The following is a 14314-nucleotide window of genomic DNA, read 5'->3' as shown; positions in this document are numbered from 1 at the left end:
GAGCAATAATTTAAATACGAGAAATAAAAAAATTAGTTAATGTGGATTTTGCAGTACCGTACATTGTATAGCCTTCAAGGTGGAGAAATGTTCAAACAATACTTCAAGACCATAAGATTATCCTGAAATTTCCATGTGGCGAAAAGTTTATTCTACTGACAGCCATACTCTGTCCAAAGATATCCTGGAGTCACATTTTGCTTAATTGTTCGATGTTTGTATTTAAATCCTTTGGGCATCAAACGATGTTCAAAAGTATGAAAAATTTCCAAGATTTCTCAGTTGAAAAGCCCCCGTTAGCTTATCACGTTTCAATACAATGCTAAAAAATGTGATGTCTATGGGGATTTTGCATTGCAGCAAGCCCAGATGTTAACATTGAAAAATTGTGCGATGTATTCCGAATGGAGAAAAGATGTAAACTTTCCCCATTATAAATTCTGTAAGGAATCAGTTTTCGTTCCTGTGAATTTTTCTGAGTGAAAGATGATAATGTGTCAATGAAATTATCCCTTTCAACTATTTCAATTGCACTTCTTTCACAGGTATGTGTATTTCATTAAAAATCGTCCAAATGTGTTGCATAAATATCTTGGGACAGACTATAACTCCAAATTTCAGCTGATTGTTTCATGTAACTTTTTACAGTGAGACAGTATTTTAGGTGTATGCAACTAATCACTTTAACTAATCAAAAATCATATAACAGTAATACAAATGCACACAGGTAATGTTTTGCAATATTTATTAATCACCAGTTTATTGCCTGTTTGTGAGGTTTTACACATTCTGATAATGAAATATGGAATAAAAAATAAATATTATGCTAAAAATCCCAATCTTTTACACTGGGACCCTGCCATAAGCACTTGAGAATCTTTACCCATACAAATACAGGTATAGTACATGGAAGTGCAGAAAATAAACATACAATCACATGTAATACAGGAAGGGGGAAAACTCTCACACATGACCAATGAACAAAAGCACACTAAATCAACCAACTAGAATAAACTATCTGATGATGACAGACAATTTCATTATGGTAAGGAACTCCCGTTTATACTAGTATTTGATCTGAGCTACCAGGGGGAGGAAATGATAGGATTCTTTTCAGATAATGACTTTTTACTCTTTCATTTGTGAGCAGGATTTACAACCGCTCAATACAACCATCTGCATGTGATCACAAATACAAAGGATTTATTAGGAAGAGGGTATTTTTACATTATATATACATAGGGCAAAATACCACGTTCACATAGTTCTATAAGAGTGTTGCTAACAAATACACATAAACAAAAAATAAATAAATACTGACTAGAGAGAATACATGGCAAATATCTATCATGTTGTATACATGTATATATACACTGGATACAGAAGCTGTCATGTGAAAGTCCAGCTAGCCTCCTACACAGTTACTCTACTATAAAGATGAAGTGGCATTTACAGCAATTACCTACATGGCAGTGCATGGTCTACTTTCTGACTTATGACATAATCATCAACTCAAAAGACAGTTAAAAACTGAAATTTAAATACCCAAAAATAATACTGCACAATAAACTAACCATCAAAGAAAAATATAAATGAAGCCAAAGGAAATAAACTGTACTATGTCAATGTTATCATAGTTGGAATGGGTGTAAAAACAGTAAAAAATGCTGCTTTCTAAAACTTCACTATTGCACATTGCCACACAACTTGTGTTTTAATGATTTTAAAAATGTATCAGTTCTAGGAAATTCATATTAATGAGAATATCAAGGAAAATATTATTGCTATATTGATTAGGTGTGGTCCCTAAGTAATATTTCAGATTGAAACCCTATTTTTATGCATTGTACAAAGCACTTGAAATCAATTGTTTTTGACACTGTAAAATGGCTTAGGACCCATTCGAACTGGTTGTGGTCTCGACATCCCCTCCAGGGTTGATAGACCACTTGATGATGGCAACTCTAAACTATGACGGACATTAACAAGGGTCAAAGATTCAGAAGATCGCGAGTTGGATTGTCTTAGTCCTAAAGTTGGCGAAACACTGTGAACACGCTGTCGACCGACCTGTCGTGGTTCTTCATCAATCCCTTCCTGCTTACTTTCGAAAAAATGCATGAGCTCTTTAATGCTCCCTCTTCTTTTGAGATGAGATGTGGCTTCCTCTAGAGAATGAGAATGTTCTAATGTCAGAGACCTGCTCATCACATCCTCTGGACCACTACCTCTGGATGCACCTTGGGGTGAAGTGTTTAACACTGAACATGACTTGGTCATTCTTTCGTTTTTCTCTGAGCTAACCACCACCACGCCACTCCCAGACGCACCTTGTGAGGTTGTTATAGACTGATTGTGGCTCTGAAAGGAAACATGCCTTGTTCCCCTGGGAGAGCCATCAGATTTGACCCTTAGAATTTTGGGTGAGTTTTCCTCGGAAGACTGATGCCGAATACTTCGAGGTGAGCTTTCTTCGGAACACCGACGAATTCCTCGAGGGGAGTCATCTGATGAAATTTGGCTAAAGGGAGAGGAGTCTCTCTGAGATTTTGGCGAACTTTTTGAACTAAGAGATCCCTCTCGAGCAAACTTTGGAGATCCATCAACAGATCGAGAAGACCTTGTCCTCATGTCAGACTCGCACATGGATGACTCACTACCAGTCCTTGTCTTTGAAACACTCCTATGTTTAGGAGGCTTCCCTATTGCAACAGATTTATCAATTTTTTCACTTCTTATTCCAATATTTTTTGAAATTTGGAATTCATAACCCACATCTGTCGAAATGCTTCTCCTGTTTCCTGGGACATTGAAATTATCCAATGCAGGACCACATGCACCAATCTGTTCAAATCCTGATTGCTCAATCTGTGAATAAGACTTCTGTTTTCCAAACGAAGCTCTAGCATTCACAATTCTACTTGTGTCTTGAGGGGACTCTGGGGTCGGCAAGCAAACTAAATTTTCTTGAGATGTAGTACTGGCCATTTTGAATTTTTCTGCACTTTCTTTACATGACTTTTCAAACAGTTCCTTAAGACTTTGCAACTTTGTTGACTTGTGAGCTTTTGTAAACCTGACATCTTCTGTTTGACCGTCTTCCTCTGTGAAATCATCATGACGTGATGAAGCCATCTGCAGGACAGATTCATCCAGAGAACTACGGTTAGGGGGCTCTTCTAAAGCTGGAAAATTTCCAACACATCTTTCTGCTACAGATTTATGATGAACACGACTAACTAATTTGCTACTGGTTATATTTGACTTTACATCATCGACAAAAACATCATCATTCAAGTCAGAGAAATCAAGTGCTTCCATTGGTTGTTTGCACTCTTTTCTTGATTTGGAGGTTGGCAGAGGAACAGGGGCTTTTTTCTTAAAACTTGCTCTATGCTCCACTATCACCTCGTTTTCACCTTTCTCTGAACTCCCTTCACTTGAGAGAGTTTTTGATTTAGTTTTCATGACACGTGGTCTACGAACTTCTAGGAACTCCTGTTCTGGAGGGGGAAGCTGAGGAAGTGGTCCACTGACACTGCTGCAGATGTCAGTTTCCATGGCAGTCTCTCTGTCACACGAAGGTTTAAAGAAGGCATTCTGATTCAATGATGTTTGAAGTGTCATATTGAACTCTTTGTCTGCATTGATTGCATTCTGTGCCTCTTCCTCAGAATTATCAATGGGATGAACCATTTGACTAACTGGTTCAATCTGTTCAACCACAAACGGTTCTGCAGTGATCAGTGGCCCTTGTGACAACATCTGAATGTCTTCTGCTGGTCTGGTTATGGATGTGTACCCAGTAGCCAGCACTGAAGCATCAACGTCCATTCCATGAGGATGGTCGTAATTTTCATCGATTACCATGTGATCTGGGAATTCGCGAACATTAAGTCCTGGTTGTATGGTGTCATTAAATGTAGAGCTATGATCCTTCACTTTGAATCGATCTTGCATTTTCTCTCTTATTTCATTGCTGAGATTCTGATGTGTTGGAATTCCAAAACAACTTTCATTGATGTCAATCTCATCCATCATACTGCTATGACCTCCAAATGAATTTGTATCATTTAAAGAGTTGTCGCCTCCATATGTATTCATATCTGAATTGTCATAATAACTGTCAGACAAGTTTACAGGGAAGCTTGCTTCACCTCCCAACAAATCATTGCAATTGCCAGCTTTTTCATTTTTATCACAGCTTAGCTTGGAAGCACCAGTTATGGGAACTTGATCTGAGTTTTCAAACTTGGGGAATCCAGACAACTCCAAAGGGGGTAGAACTGGCATATTCAATACAACATCTTTCCCATCAACCTTGTGGGTTTTGTTGATTTTCTTTCCAATCTGTGCTGGTTTGTTTGTTTGCTCCTTGTCCTGGATGTCATTTCTTCCCACTGAATGTCCCACAGCTAGGTTGTAACTTTCACTCCTACATATATTCACTTGACTATCCATACTGTTTTCTTCATGCACCACAAGACTTGCTCCAGATTCACATAAATGCATTTCAGAACTTGAGGAAGTGTCTGTGCTTCCCTGTGTTACAATACTACAGTGTTTTATTTGAGGGAGATCACAGTCTGTCAAACTTTTTTTGATCATTGGTTTATGCTCCACGACAGTCCTTTCTTCTGTGCTACACTCTGGGCTGTGGTCCCTCTGGTCAAATGTCTGCGGCACTTCCATGGAAGCTGGTAATGTCACAGATCTCTTTAACTGGTGTTTATTCCCACCATGACCATTGTCTCTATTATCAGTTAATCTACACACATCACCAGTTGGTGCAAGCTGGGTTTTCCAGAGTTCATTAAAATTGGAAAGGTCATGAATCTTTTTGTCAAAAGAAGAATCTAAGTTTTCATGGTTTGATGAAGATTTTGTCAGTGGTGTAGTTGACTTCCCTTCTTTTGATTTTCCTTGTGGTTTGTTGGATGATTTATCTAAACCAGCCATTGCTCGAAAATCTTGGTTAAGCCCAGCCAAATCTTCCCATCTTGGCTGGTTGCGAGGAGAACGTGGACTAGAAGTGGATTTTGTATCAGTGTTTGAGGAAGAGAGCAATAAATGTGGAAAATCTCTTTTAGCTGACTGCTTTGGAATTGCAGAAGGAGAATTGTCAGGTTTGGAGGTTTGTTTTACCCGGGCCTCTGGACTCGAAAGACTAGATACAGTTGAAGAGGATGAATTAGAGTCAGATCTTTTAAGTGTTTCTCTCTTCTTTCCTTGTTGTGAAAGAAAATAGAGATCATCATCAGACAAATCAAAAGTCACTTTTCCTCTCCTGGACAGCATTTTTCTCTGTTGAGAATCGTAATCAAAGGATTGGTCTGAGCTAGCTGGACTCATTAATGGTGAAACGTAACCCCCCTGAGCAGCACCAGGACTAGAGATTGGACTGTCTTGGGCCCAGGGCTGGGTGGGGGTGTCTGGTTGTGAACGTTTTGGGCGTCTCTGAACAGGACTTGACATGGGAGAACTTCCTGTCCTTGCCATGACTGGACTCGACAAAGGTGACATAGAAATGAGGGATGAGGCAGATCCTTTTAGGTTTTGCTTGGGAGATTCTTGGGGTGAGATTATTCTGGATTCTGATGAAGCACTGTGAACTTGCTGTACAGAGGAAAAAGCAACTAAATGCTCCTCAGGAGTGTGTGTTTTGGTTTGATATGATGATGAAATGTTTGTAGATTCAGCAGACTTCCCCACATTTAATGAAAAGTTTTGGTCTTTGGCACTACGTAATGGAGCACGAATTAATCTTGGAGTTTCAACAACTTGTACTTCAGCAGCAGGTCTGTCCACGAATGTATTTGAGTCTTGGTTGGCAGATTCATACATACTTGTTGCAATCTCTTCCTTGAAGTCACCAGAATCGATTGACAAACTTTTTTCCTCTTTCAGTTTCTTTGCTTTTTGGACTTCGTTCTTGAAGGCCTGGTCTATCTGAGCATTGATTTCTATCAATGTTCGTGTGAGTGGTGATTCGGTCAGACTGTCCAGTGAGGCACTCCGACGCTTTCTGTCAGCACCAGAACTGGTTTCCTCACTGAGACTGAAACTGTCTATGGAAGTAGATACTTCACTTAAAGTTATGGAAGATAACAAGTCAGTTTGGCTTCCAGAGGTTAGGTTTTCAAGAGATTTTTGAATGTCAGAGGGGACACTTAAACACTTCGACATTCTAGAACATTCATTAGTTCTACTCTTTGAAAACTCCACAGAGGAAAAGTTTGTTTCACTTTCGCTGTAGGAATATGAGGTTACAGTGTTGTCCAAAGCTTGATTAATAGACTGTGTTGCCTGATCAATGGACTGCAGTAGATCCGTGTCATCTGATGGAAGAAAAAACATTGCATTATCCACATTGTCGTAATTGTCCGATAATCGGTTTGCGTTTTCCTCTGCCTTTAAGGTAGAAGATGACTGGATGTTGTCGATAAGTTCACTTTCACTGTTTGAGATTTCTGCATAGTCGTGATGTCTGGAGAAATACTGATGTAATGGAGGTTCATCTGGAGTTGTGGAGGGGGTGGAAGATGAACTGCTTAGCCAGTTCTTCCTTCTAGCTCCAGGACTCTCTGGTAAATCGATCACTTCGTCCTTCCTCTGTAGTTTGTCACTAATGTCTAAGGTCTTTCTCTGTTCTTTAGGAGAAGCAGACATTTCCTTTGAATCTCTCTGTGGTGATTTCCTAAGTCTCCGACTGTCACTTGAGGGGCTTTTGCTCTTTTGATCGATTGGTTTTAGCAAGTCTTTGTCATCCATGTGTAACACAAATTTTTCTGCGTCAATGGAAGATGACATAAGATTTTCTCTCAGTCCCTCTGTTCCTCGATGCTCTATTTCAATAACACTTTGTGAGATGCCCTTTTGCTTTGACATTTTTGGACTCCTGCTTTTTTCGCGGGAGTCATCAAGTTTAGGACTGAGAGGTGCTGAGGGGGTCCTCCTATGTGATACAACTCTCCTCTTTGGCTCAGAACGAACAAAGGTTTGCTTCTGTTTCCTTTTCTCAGGGTTTTCATTCTCAACACAATCTACAAAAACAATTGACACATATATACAATTTTTACATCAACATGTCTCAAAATAATTTGTATTTCACTCAAATATCTGGTAAATTACAACTACCAAAAACAAATACCTTTCAGATCATACACATCAATTGCCATTTCTCTAGATCCAGCCACAATGTAGCTAGGGTAGGTTACAGCCTCCTCTGTATGCATGAGGCTCCTAGGGGACTCTGAGGATAGAGATCTCTTGTGACCTAAAGGTCGCCGGCCTTCTTCTTCTAAAACAGTTACAAAAATTACAATTACAGGGTAATGTTTGCCTATAACATACACAAAAATACAATTACTGTAGTTTCATTAATATTCAAGGGTATCAATTTTTGTGGATAAAATGAAAATCACAGTTTCACGGATACGTAAATTCGTGGCCAGTGACCCTATCAATACAAATTATTAGTACAAATTGCATTTCAATGAAAATTTAATTTCATGGATAAACTAAACAACGAAATCCACGAAAATTGGTGATCAACGAATATTGATGAAACCACAGTAATCTTTTTTTTAACACATACACAAAAATAATAATTATTTATTATATTTCTTCTAAAAACTACACAAACTAGCAATTATTTTCATCCTAACAGTTCTTGATTCAGTAAAATTAAAAAATCTTGATAACTCTTTAAAAGCATAGCTGTGTGCATCTCCTTCAAAATACACACAATAACTTGCTTTATATACACAGTAAGAAGATTTGACTTTACCTTGGAACATTTTCATGAGCATGTTCTCATCCACAAGCCTGGACATCCTCTTGGTACTGTCAATGGAGGAGGACTGAGGAAGGACAAGGAGAGACTCGGCACTCTTCGCTCCTCTTAGTCGCCTCCTCTTCCAGGTCTGAACATCCTCCTCTGTGATGGCCTTTCTCTCCATTCCAGTGCCCAAGGATTCTACAAAGCCATTACACAGAAAATATCAAACTAAATATTCCAATACTTGAATGATTTTTAAGGAATGTGAATTGTAAAAAATCTAAAAAAAAAAAAAGGTCATATTAATAATTGATATAGGAATAAAATTCAGAAGGTCCTTCTTACGTGATAATCCACTTTTGTGATTTTTGTGTTTGATGCTGCTTTGTCGGTTTCCCTTAGAAAATATGGACCTCCATCCACTAGGAGATTTTTTGGCTTTCAAATTTCCAACCTCCTTAAGAGGCATCTTCTTCCTACAAACAAACAATGGATAATTTGTTCTTGTGCTTTCAAGTTTATAACTTAAAAAGTCTTGTCTTCCTAAATACAAAATCAAAGAAAATATCAACGAAATAAAAAGTCCTTTTAAGCACAATGTATGCTATACTCTATATCTTACCTGTAGCCAGGTAGATCCAGTACTGTGTGGTACTTCTCAGGTAAGCCTTTGGGCCCACTGCCCACATCAATGTATTTCTGGTGTGGAGGACGAAGACTGGCCGAAAGGGCCCTCTCCCTTGCTTCTTCCAAGGTTATCAACTTTGTGGGCGTGGAAATTGCTAGAGATTTGGGTCTTGGCTTTTTCCTTGAGGCTAAAAATAGTTTGTTCAAATTCTATGAAAATGAAACCTACCTTCTTTTATTCTCTAAAAGTTACTTCCATTTACATGAATATACTTAGCTATGCAATTTAAGCAAAGTAATCCTTACGTTTCAATTCTGGAGAGGAATATGATGGAAGTTTGTCACTGAAGATAAGGTCTGCATAAACAATCAAGCATTCAGTGACGACTGCCTGGATCCCCACCCCCTGCAGGGCTGCTGCTCCTCCCCCACACTCCAGCTCCTTTGACCTACAACACAAAGTGTGAGGGGTGAATGTACTGTCCTTACTGCATGATTAGGGAATAGATGTGAGCCAACATCAAAGAGAATTGAAACCACTTGTACCTGAGAAGATTTGGGGCCCACACAATGGCCAGATTCTTGGAATGCATACCAGTTTCCTTCCCAAATGCTGCAACTTTTGCTAGATGGCGCATCAAGAACTCAGCAGTCCTGGAAGTAAATGAAAATCGTATAATGCAGAACAATTACAGTACACACTTACACGAAATGGAAACCAAAATAAAAATCATAACTAATATGATATCCAACATAAACCGAGTACAGAATCACTCAATGTACATGCACTGTAAATCTAGACTTCGTTAAGTTACACACCTGTAATGAGGTGGAGGAAGTTGTTGGACGACATCATGGATCTTCCACAGTTTATTGTCTTCATCTCGCACTGCGTCCTATAAACAGACATAAATTGGATCATCTAATTCTCTCAAGTGTTCAAAACAAATACAAAATCCAGAAAATAATCCTTGCTCCAAAATAACATTTCCACCTTATGGTTTTTTCAGTTTATCAATAAAACAAATAAACCAACAACAAAAAAATAATAAGTCAAATCTTTGTTTACAAAAAAAGCTAGCCTTCTGCACATCTCTATTCAAGGTGAACTTCATCTCAACTGAGTCTATACCATGCATTAAACACTTGCAGACTTGTGGACTTACAGCAAACTTGTCGTAGAGCTGGTAGGTCAGCAGAGGATTAGGGAGTTCCCTGAAGTACATCTTGAGCAGTGAGCTGATGCAGTGAATGTCTTGTAGGTATATCTCTTCTGTTAGGTCAGGAACTCGATCCTCATCAAAAGCAAGTCTGTCGTCAACAGAAAACAATTAGCAAAGGGTGGGATTTAAGTGTATCTGATAGGGTGTCTCTTCCTGTTATACATTTCTTACAGTTTTGTTTTTTTGTTTTTTTGTTTTTTTACTTTTTATCGCAATTCATGACAAATGATTACTTAACAAAGAATGAACTAACCTTAATTTCTGTATGTTTGATGTGATTCCAGAAAGTCTGTATATCCCATCAACAATGCCCATCTCCTCAATAAATGCAGAGCAGCATTTCAGCACAAGAGGAACTGAAAAGTCAAAAGAATTAGCACATATTTATACTACATCTCAAAAAATATTACTCATGATTTTGCCAGTCAACATAACTCTGTGTCATGTTTTAAAAGTTCATTTTGTCTTAATTGAATGGAAAATAGTTAGGAAAAAAAACTTAAGTGTGACCTAGACCTTTAGGTCAATAAATATACAGGATGAAAGTCATAAAAATGATATTACTCCTATGCAACCTTGAAAGTCATTTGGCTTTTTTCTTGAACACTATGACATTGAACAGACTGATTTACCATCATGCCCTGAATTGAGCAGGTGTTCCCCCAGATCACAACCGAACACCCTCTCCTTGACAATCCCAGACTGTTTCAACTGGTTCCGTGGAGGACGAGTGTTGAAGAACATCCGAAGAAAGGACAGAAACTTCCCATGCTTACGGACTACTGCAAAATCAGAGAACATTCTCCCTTAGCATTGGTTCATTTTATTATGATCATAACAAAAAATGTACCAAGACCAATTTGTTTTAGATTTTGCATATCACTGATGCATATTATGCATATCACTCATATGTGTGTACTGTTAAGCTTCTAGTGGGAATACAATTAAAATACAAGTATGAAATGTTTAAGATACTGTGTGCTTATATTGAAGCACATTCACAAGTGGGATATCAATAGGGTGATAGAGTGCAATAAAAGTACACATTTTAAAGTATTTTTTTCACTGTTATCTAGAACTGTAGACAATCAATTTTCATTTATGCATAATTACATCCATGATGTGCAATGACGTTTGAACAAAAATCATTATGCATTAAATGCATATCAATAAATCTGCACTTTGTGATAGTTAATGATAAAAGCACTTCAAACAGACTATTTTAATGGCTGTAAGCTATAGAAAACATAGTTATTACATTTATACAGCTTTGAAGTACAAATAACAGATCATTAATCAATAAAACATGGAGTAAAACAGCAACACCTAAAGCATACAAGAACTGCATTTCTTGGTAATCTTGTTAGTTACATTCATTGTGCAAATATTTTTTTTCTAGCAAAGAGCTTTTAAAAACTTTAAGATTAAAACAATGGATAAATGATTATTTATAAAATTAAGGAAACTATTTAATTTGTCTCCAACTTTCAATAGTTTATAAGGCATTTCATGCAAAATGAAACTACAATGTATACATTCATTATCGGTTATCTTAAATGTCCAATGAGTAGGAAGGAAAAAAAACTCTAGACCATTACTTTGGTGTATTTGCTATGGCATAGATTTTTGCTGTCTATTGCAAAGAATGACTAATTCACAGGCTCCAAGTATTCCTGAAGGCTACAGACAGGAATAGAAGAAGAGTAGTAATGTGAGGCATGCTTACAAGGTTTCTTACTATTGCTGTTGAGGGGCACCATTGATTGGACAGAGGCTGGGATTTTGTCCCCTATCACTTCCACACACTCTGCAGGGAAAAAGCCCACCTGTGAAAATAACCCCAACAACATTAAAATTATACAATAAAGAATATGGGAGAAACTTGGATATCATATATTGCTTTGGACCTCACATTTTAGTGTATTTAGGAAACTTTATAGCATCAAGATAAAAAAAACTAAATGATTCTAACTTTGCACTACATTTCATTTTGTTAAAATCAAAAATAATTAAATCTGCAAAAAATCTGAATCTAAAGAATGAAGATGAATCAACTTTTATTTAATATAAAAAAAATTCACTGCAAATAAATGTTTTTGAATAAATAAAACAAGATAATCTCTCAGTAATATTATCAACACTACATCACGTCATCAAATGTCTTTGTGACATTTAAATCAAATCTAACCTGATTAAAATAAGAAAGCCAAAGAAATTTCTTTGCTCCTTTGACAATTCCCCCAACAATGAACTGACCTCAAATCCTCGTTTTCCCCGCCACCAAATTGTGTCATCAGTGGAGGGCATATCAATCACAGACACAATGTCTCCAACCTACAACATGCATAATTGATCTCACATAACACAAAAAGATTAACAATGGCACTCTCAATAGTGATCAAAGGTGATATATAATGCACTAATCCAATGTTCATGAAATCTTAATGATGTGCAACTGCATTGATGCAAATGAATAAAGAGTTAAGGTGAATCACTTTATGGCAGTGTCAGACGGGGCTTACCTCTAGCGAGATTTCGTCGATGGCCTGGGATGTGTATCTTTTGACTGCATGGGCTGCAGCGATGGCTGGGGTATTGATCCCTGAATCATCCACAACCAGTAAACGGTTTCCACGATTATCAATCTGGAAAGATTTCACAAAATCCTTCAGGATGTCTCATAAAATCACTGCCTATGAATGTTTGAATACTGATTATACTTTGTGATCAAATACCGGTAGGTTTTTTTCCCCACCATCTCTTTCACATCAAATGTGAATAGTACTTAAGATTTCATTGATAGTAAGGATGGTACAATACATGCATCATCAAAATATTCCATTTGCAATGACTACAGCAGAAATGTTTATCATACAATTAGAAGAAAATACAATGCTTATTACCTCAAACCAGTTGAGCACAGAGCCACAGTTGATCATACTACCAGCTATGTCAGAAAATCTCTTCAGGTAGGCCTGAAGAAAAAGTTCCATTTCCTACCAAAATGAAAAAAATTAACTTAGATCAATGACCCTTAGATTTTGATTCAATTCAATCATGTTCTAGCTTACATAAGCAATGTATACCTGTAAAATATTTGTATCCCATAAATGTCCACACAAGTTAACCACAGACTCATTAAACTACACAAAATACTACAATACACACAAAAAACCCCAACCCCTTGTCCGTTCTATATATAGTTGACATTGGCATACCATATTAAAGAATGACATACCTTGGGACTTTTTTCTTCATCAGATTTCTGGAGTTCAGGCAACCTGCTGAACTTGCGGTCAAAGATACACTTGTGTAGCTGCCTGTCAAGCATGCAGAAGTTCTTGAGGGTGCGCTTGACCATCCAGCACTTGTTGCCACAGGTGATCTTGATGAGGAAAGCCCCTCCCTCCTCCTCCCCCACGACATGGTGAAAATTCTCCTGCTCCTCATCACTTAAACATGCCTGCCAGACAGATAAAAGTTTAATGAGGCATGTGAATTGGCAAAACAGATCTATCAAATATTGATACAAAGCAAGCACAGCATGGTGTGTACAATTACGGATATCCCAAACTCCATCAAAATCATCTGTTTATTACTCACTGGTGAAATTGTTATCAAGTGATCAATATATTGAAACTTAAAAAATTAGAAAAAAAAAGATTTCTCCTAGGATATTATTGCAAAATTTAAGTTGATATTGATACATGACTAACATATTGCTGTACAAATGCTTTGTAGGCTAGAAATACAAGCTTAATGCACCTGAAAATTGGGAAGTTCTACCACGTCATAATGAAAATGGGCACACTCCTGCAGCCTGGGGAACCTGGTGGATCCATCAACCGAGCTGTAAAAAGCAGGTGGATTCTTGTTTTTTCTATGGTATATTAGATTTCTTAGCATAAAGTACTTCAAACAAAACTGAAACCTGCTCGTTTTTTCAGTTTTATTTGTATACATAAAGTTTGTAATAGCACTTTCCAAGATACTTTGAAAATTAAAAAATTATTAAAATAAGCCATTTATCATTTTCAACTCTCTATGCCAATTAAATAATCGGCTAAAGAAATTTCATTACTAAATAATATGATGCAATACCCAACATGTGAAGTAACATATATATACATTTTGACCCTGACCTTATATTTAAGGTCATAATATTATTTTAGCTAAAGTTTTCTCATTACAGCATATTTGATTAAATGAATTCATTGTTTTAGAATTTAAAGATGAAATTTGTTTTGAGAAACCTGAGTTCTTTACCTGGACACTCTCCTGATCCTCATACAGGAGGAGTTACTCTTGAAGGAATCCAGACTGCTGGTGTCGGAGCTATCATACATGTGTTGAATTCCACCATGCTGAATGAAAAAAAAGGAAGACCAAAATCAATTCCTGTCCCCCAGACATACCATCCCATTAGCCCACACTCTGAATTTAGAAACATTCCTGTCTTATTCAACTACACCTTTGAGTCTTGGAATACTTTATCAATAATATCTGTCGGTAAATAAACAAACGATCAGTCAATAAATAATTTCCTATGTGAAATGACGTAATCCAACTGGGAGCCTTACTATCAGGAGAGCATACTTTCTGTGTCAAACAGAACGTTCTCATGGAGTGCCTAAATCCTGTATTAATCAGTTAGGTACATTTATATTTGACATATTGAATAGGA

General features: G+C 37.2%; 1 protein-coding gene across 13 annotated transcripts in view; it reads right to left on the bottom strand.

Moving 5' to 3' along the window:
• Positions 1–728: 728 nt before the first annotated feature.
• LOC128192064 (uncharacterized) overlaps positions 729–14314 on the bottom strand; it is a 28325-nt gene continuing 14739 nt past the window's right edge. For 12 of the 13 annotated variants that reach the window (XM_052864486.1, XM_052864478.1, XM_052864480.1 and 9 more), the window contains 18 exons: positions 13897–13994; positions 13396–13480; positions 12869–13093; positions 12534–12626; positions 12153–12275; positions 11887–11964; positions 11357–11456; positions 10263–10412; positions 9884–9986; positions 9574–9718; positions 9227–9303; positions 8954–9061; positions 8714–8856; positions 8403–8595; positions 8126–8256; positions 7790–7978; positions 7151–7300; positions 729–7043 (listed from right to left, as the gene is read on the bottom strand). In XM_052864486.1, coding sequence (XP_052720446.1) covers positions 1864–7043; positions 7151–7300; positions 7790–7978; positions 8126–8256; positions 8403–8595; positions 8714–8856; positions 8954–9061; positions 9227–9303; positions 9574–9718; positions 9884–9986; positions 10263–10412; positions 11357–11456; positions 11887–11964; positions 12153–12275; positions 12534–12626; positions 12869–13093; positions 13396–13480; positions 13897–13994 — 7371 coding nt within the window. In that variant the 3' untranslated portion in view covers positions 729–1863. The remainder of the gene's footprint in view (positions 7044–7150; positions 7301–7789; positions 7979–8125; positions 8257–8402; positions 8596–8713; positions 8857–8953; positions 9062–9226; positions 9304–9573; positions 9719–9883; positions 9987–10262; positions 10413–11356; positions 11457–11886; positions 11965–12152; positions 12276–12533; positions 12627–12868; positions 13094–13395; positions 13481–13896; positions 13995–14314) is intronic. The other variant, XM_052864485.1, reaches the window with a different exon arrangement.

The sequence above is a fragment of the Crassostrea angulata genome, chromosome 7 (assembly GCF_025612915.1).
Source record: "Crassostrea angulata isolate pt1a10 chromosome 7, ASM2561291v2, whole genome shotgun sequence".
In the NCBI taxonomy this organism is placed as follows: domain Eukaryota; kingdom Metazoa; phylum Mollusca; class Bivalvia; order Ostreida; family Ostreidae; genus Magallana; species Magallana angulata.
The sequence above is the reverse complement of the archived record's forward strand: the minus strand, read 5'-3'. Positions and strand labels throughout refer to the sequence as shown.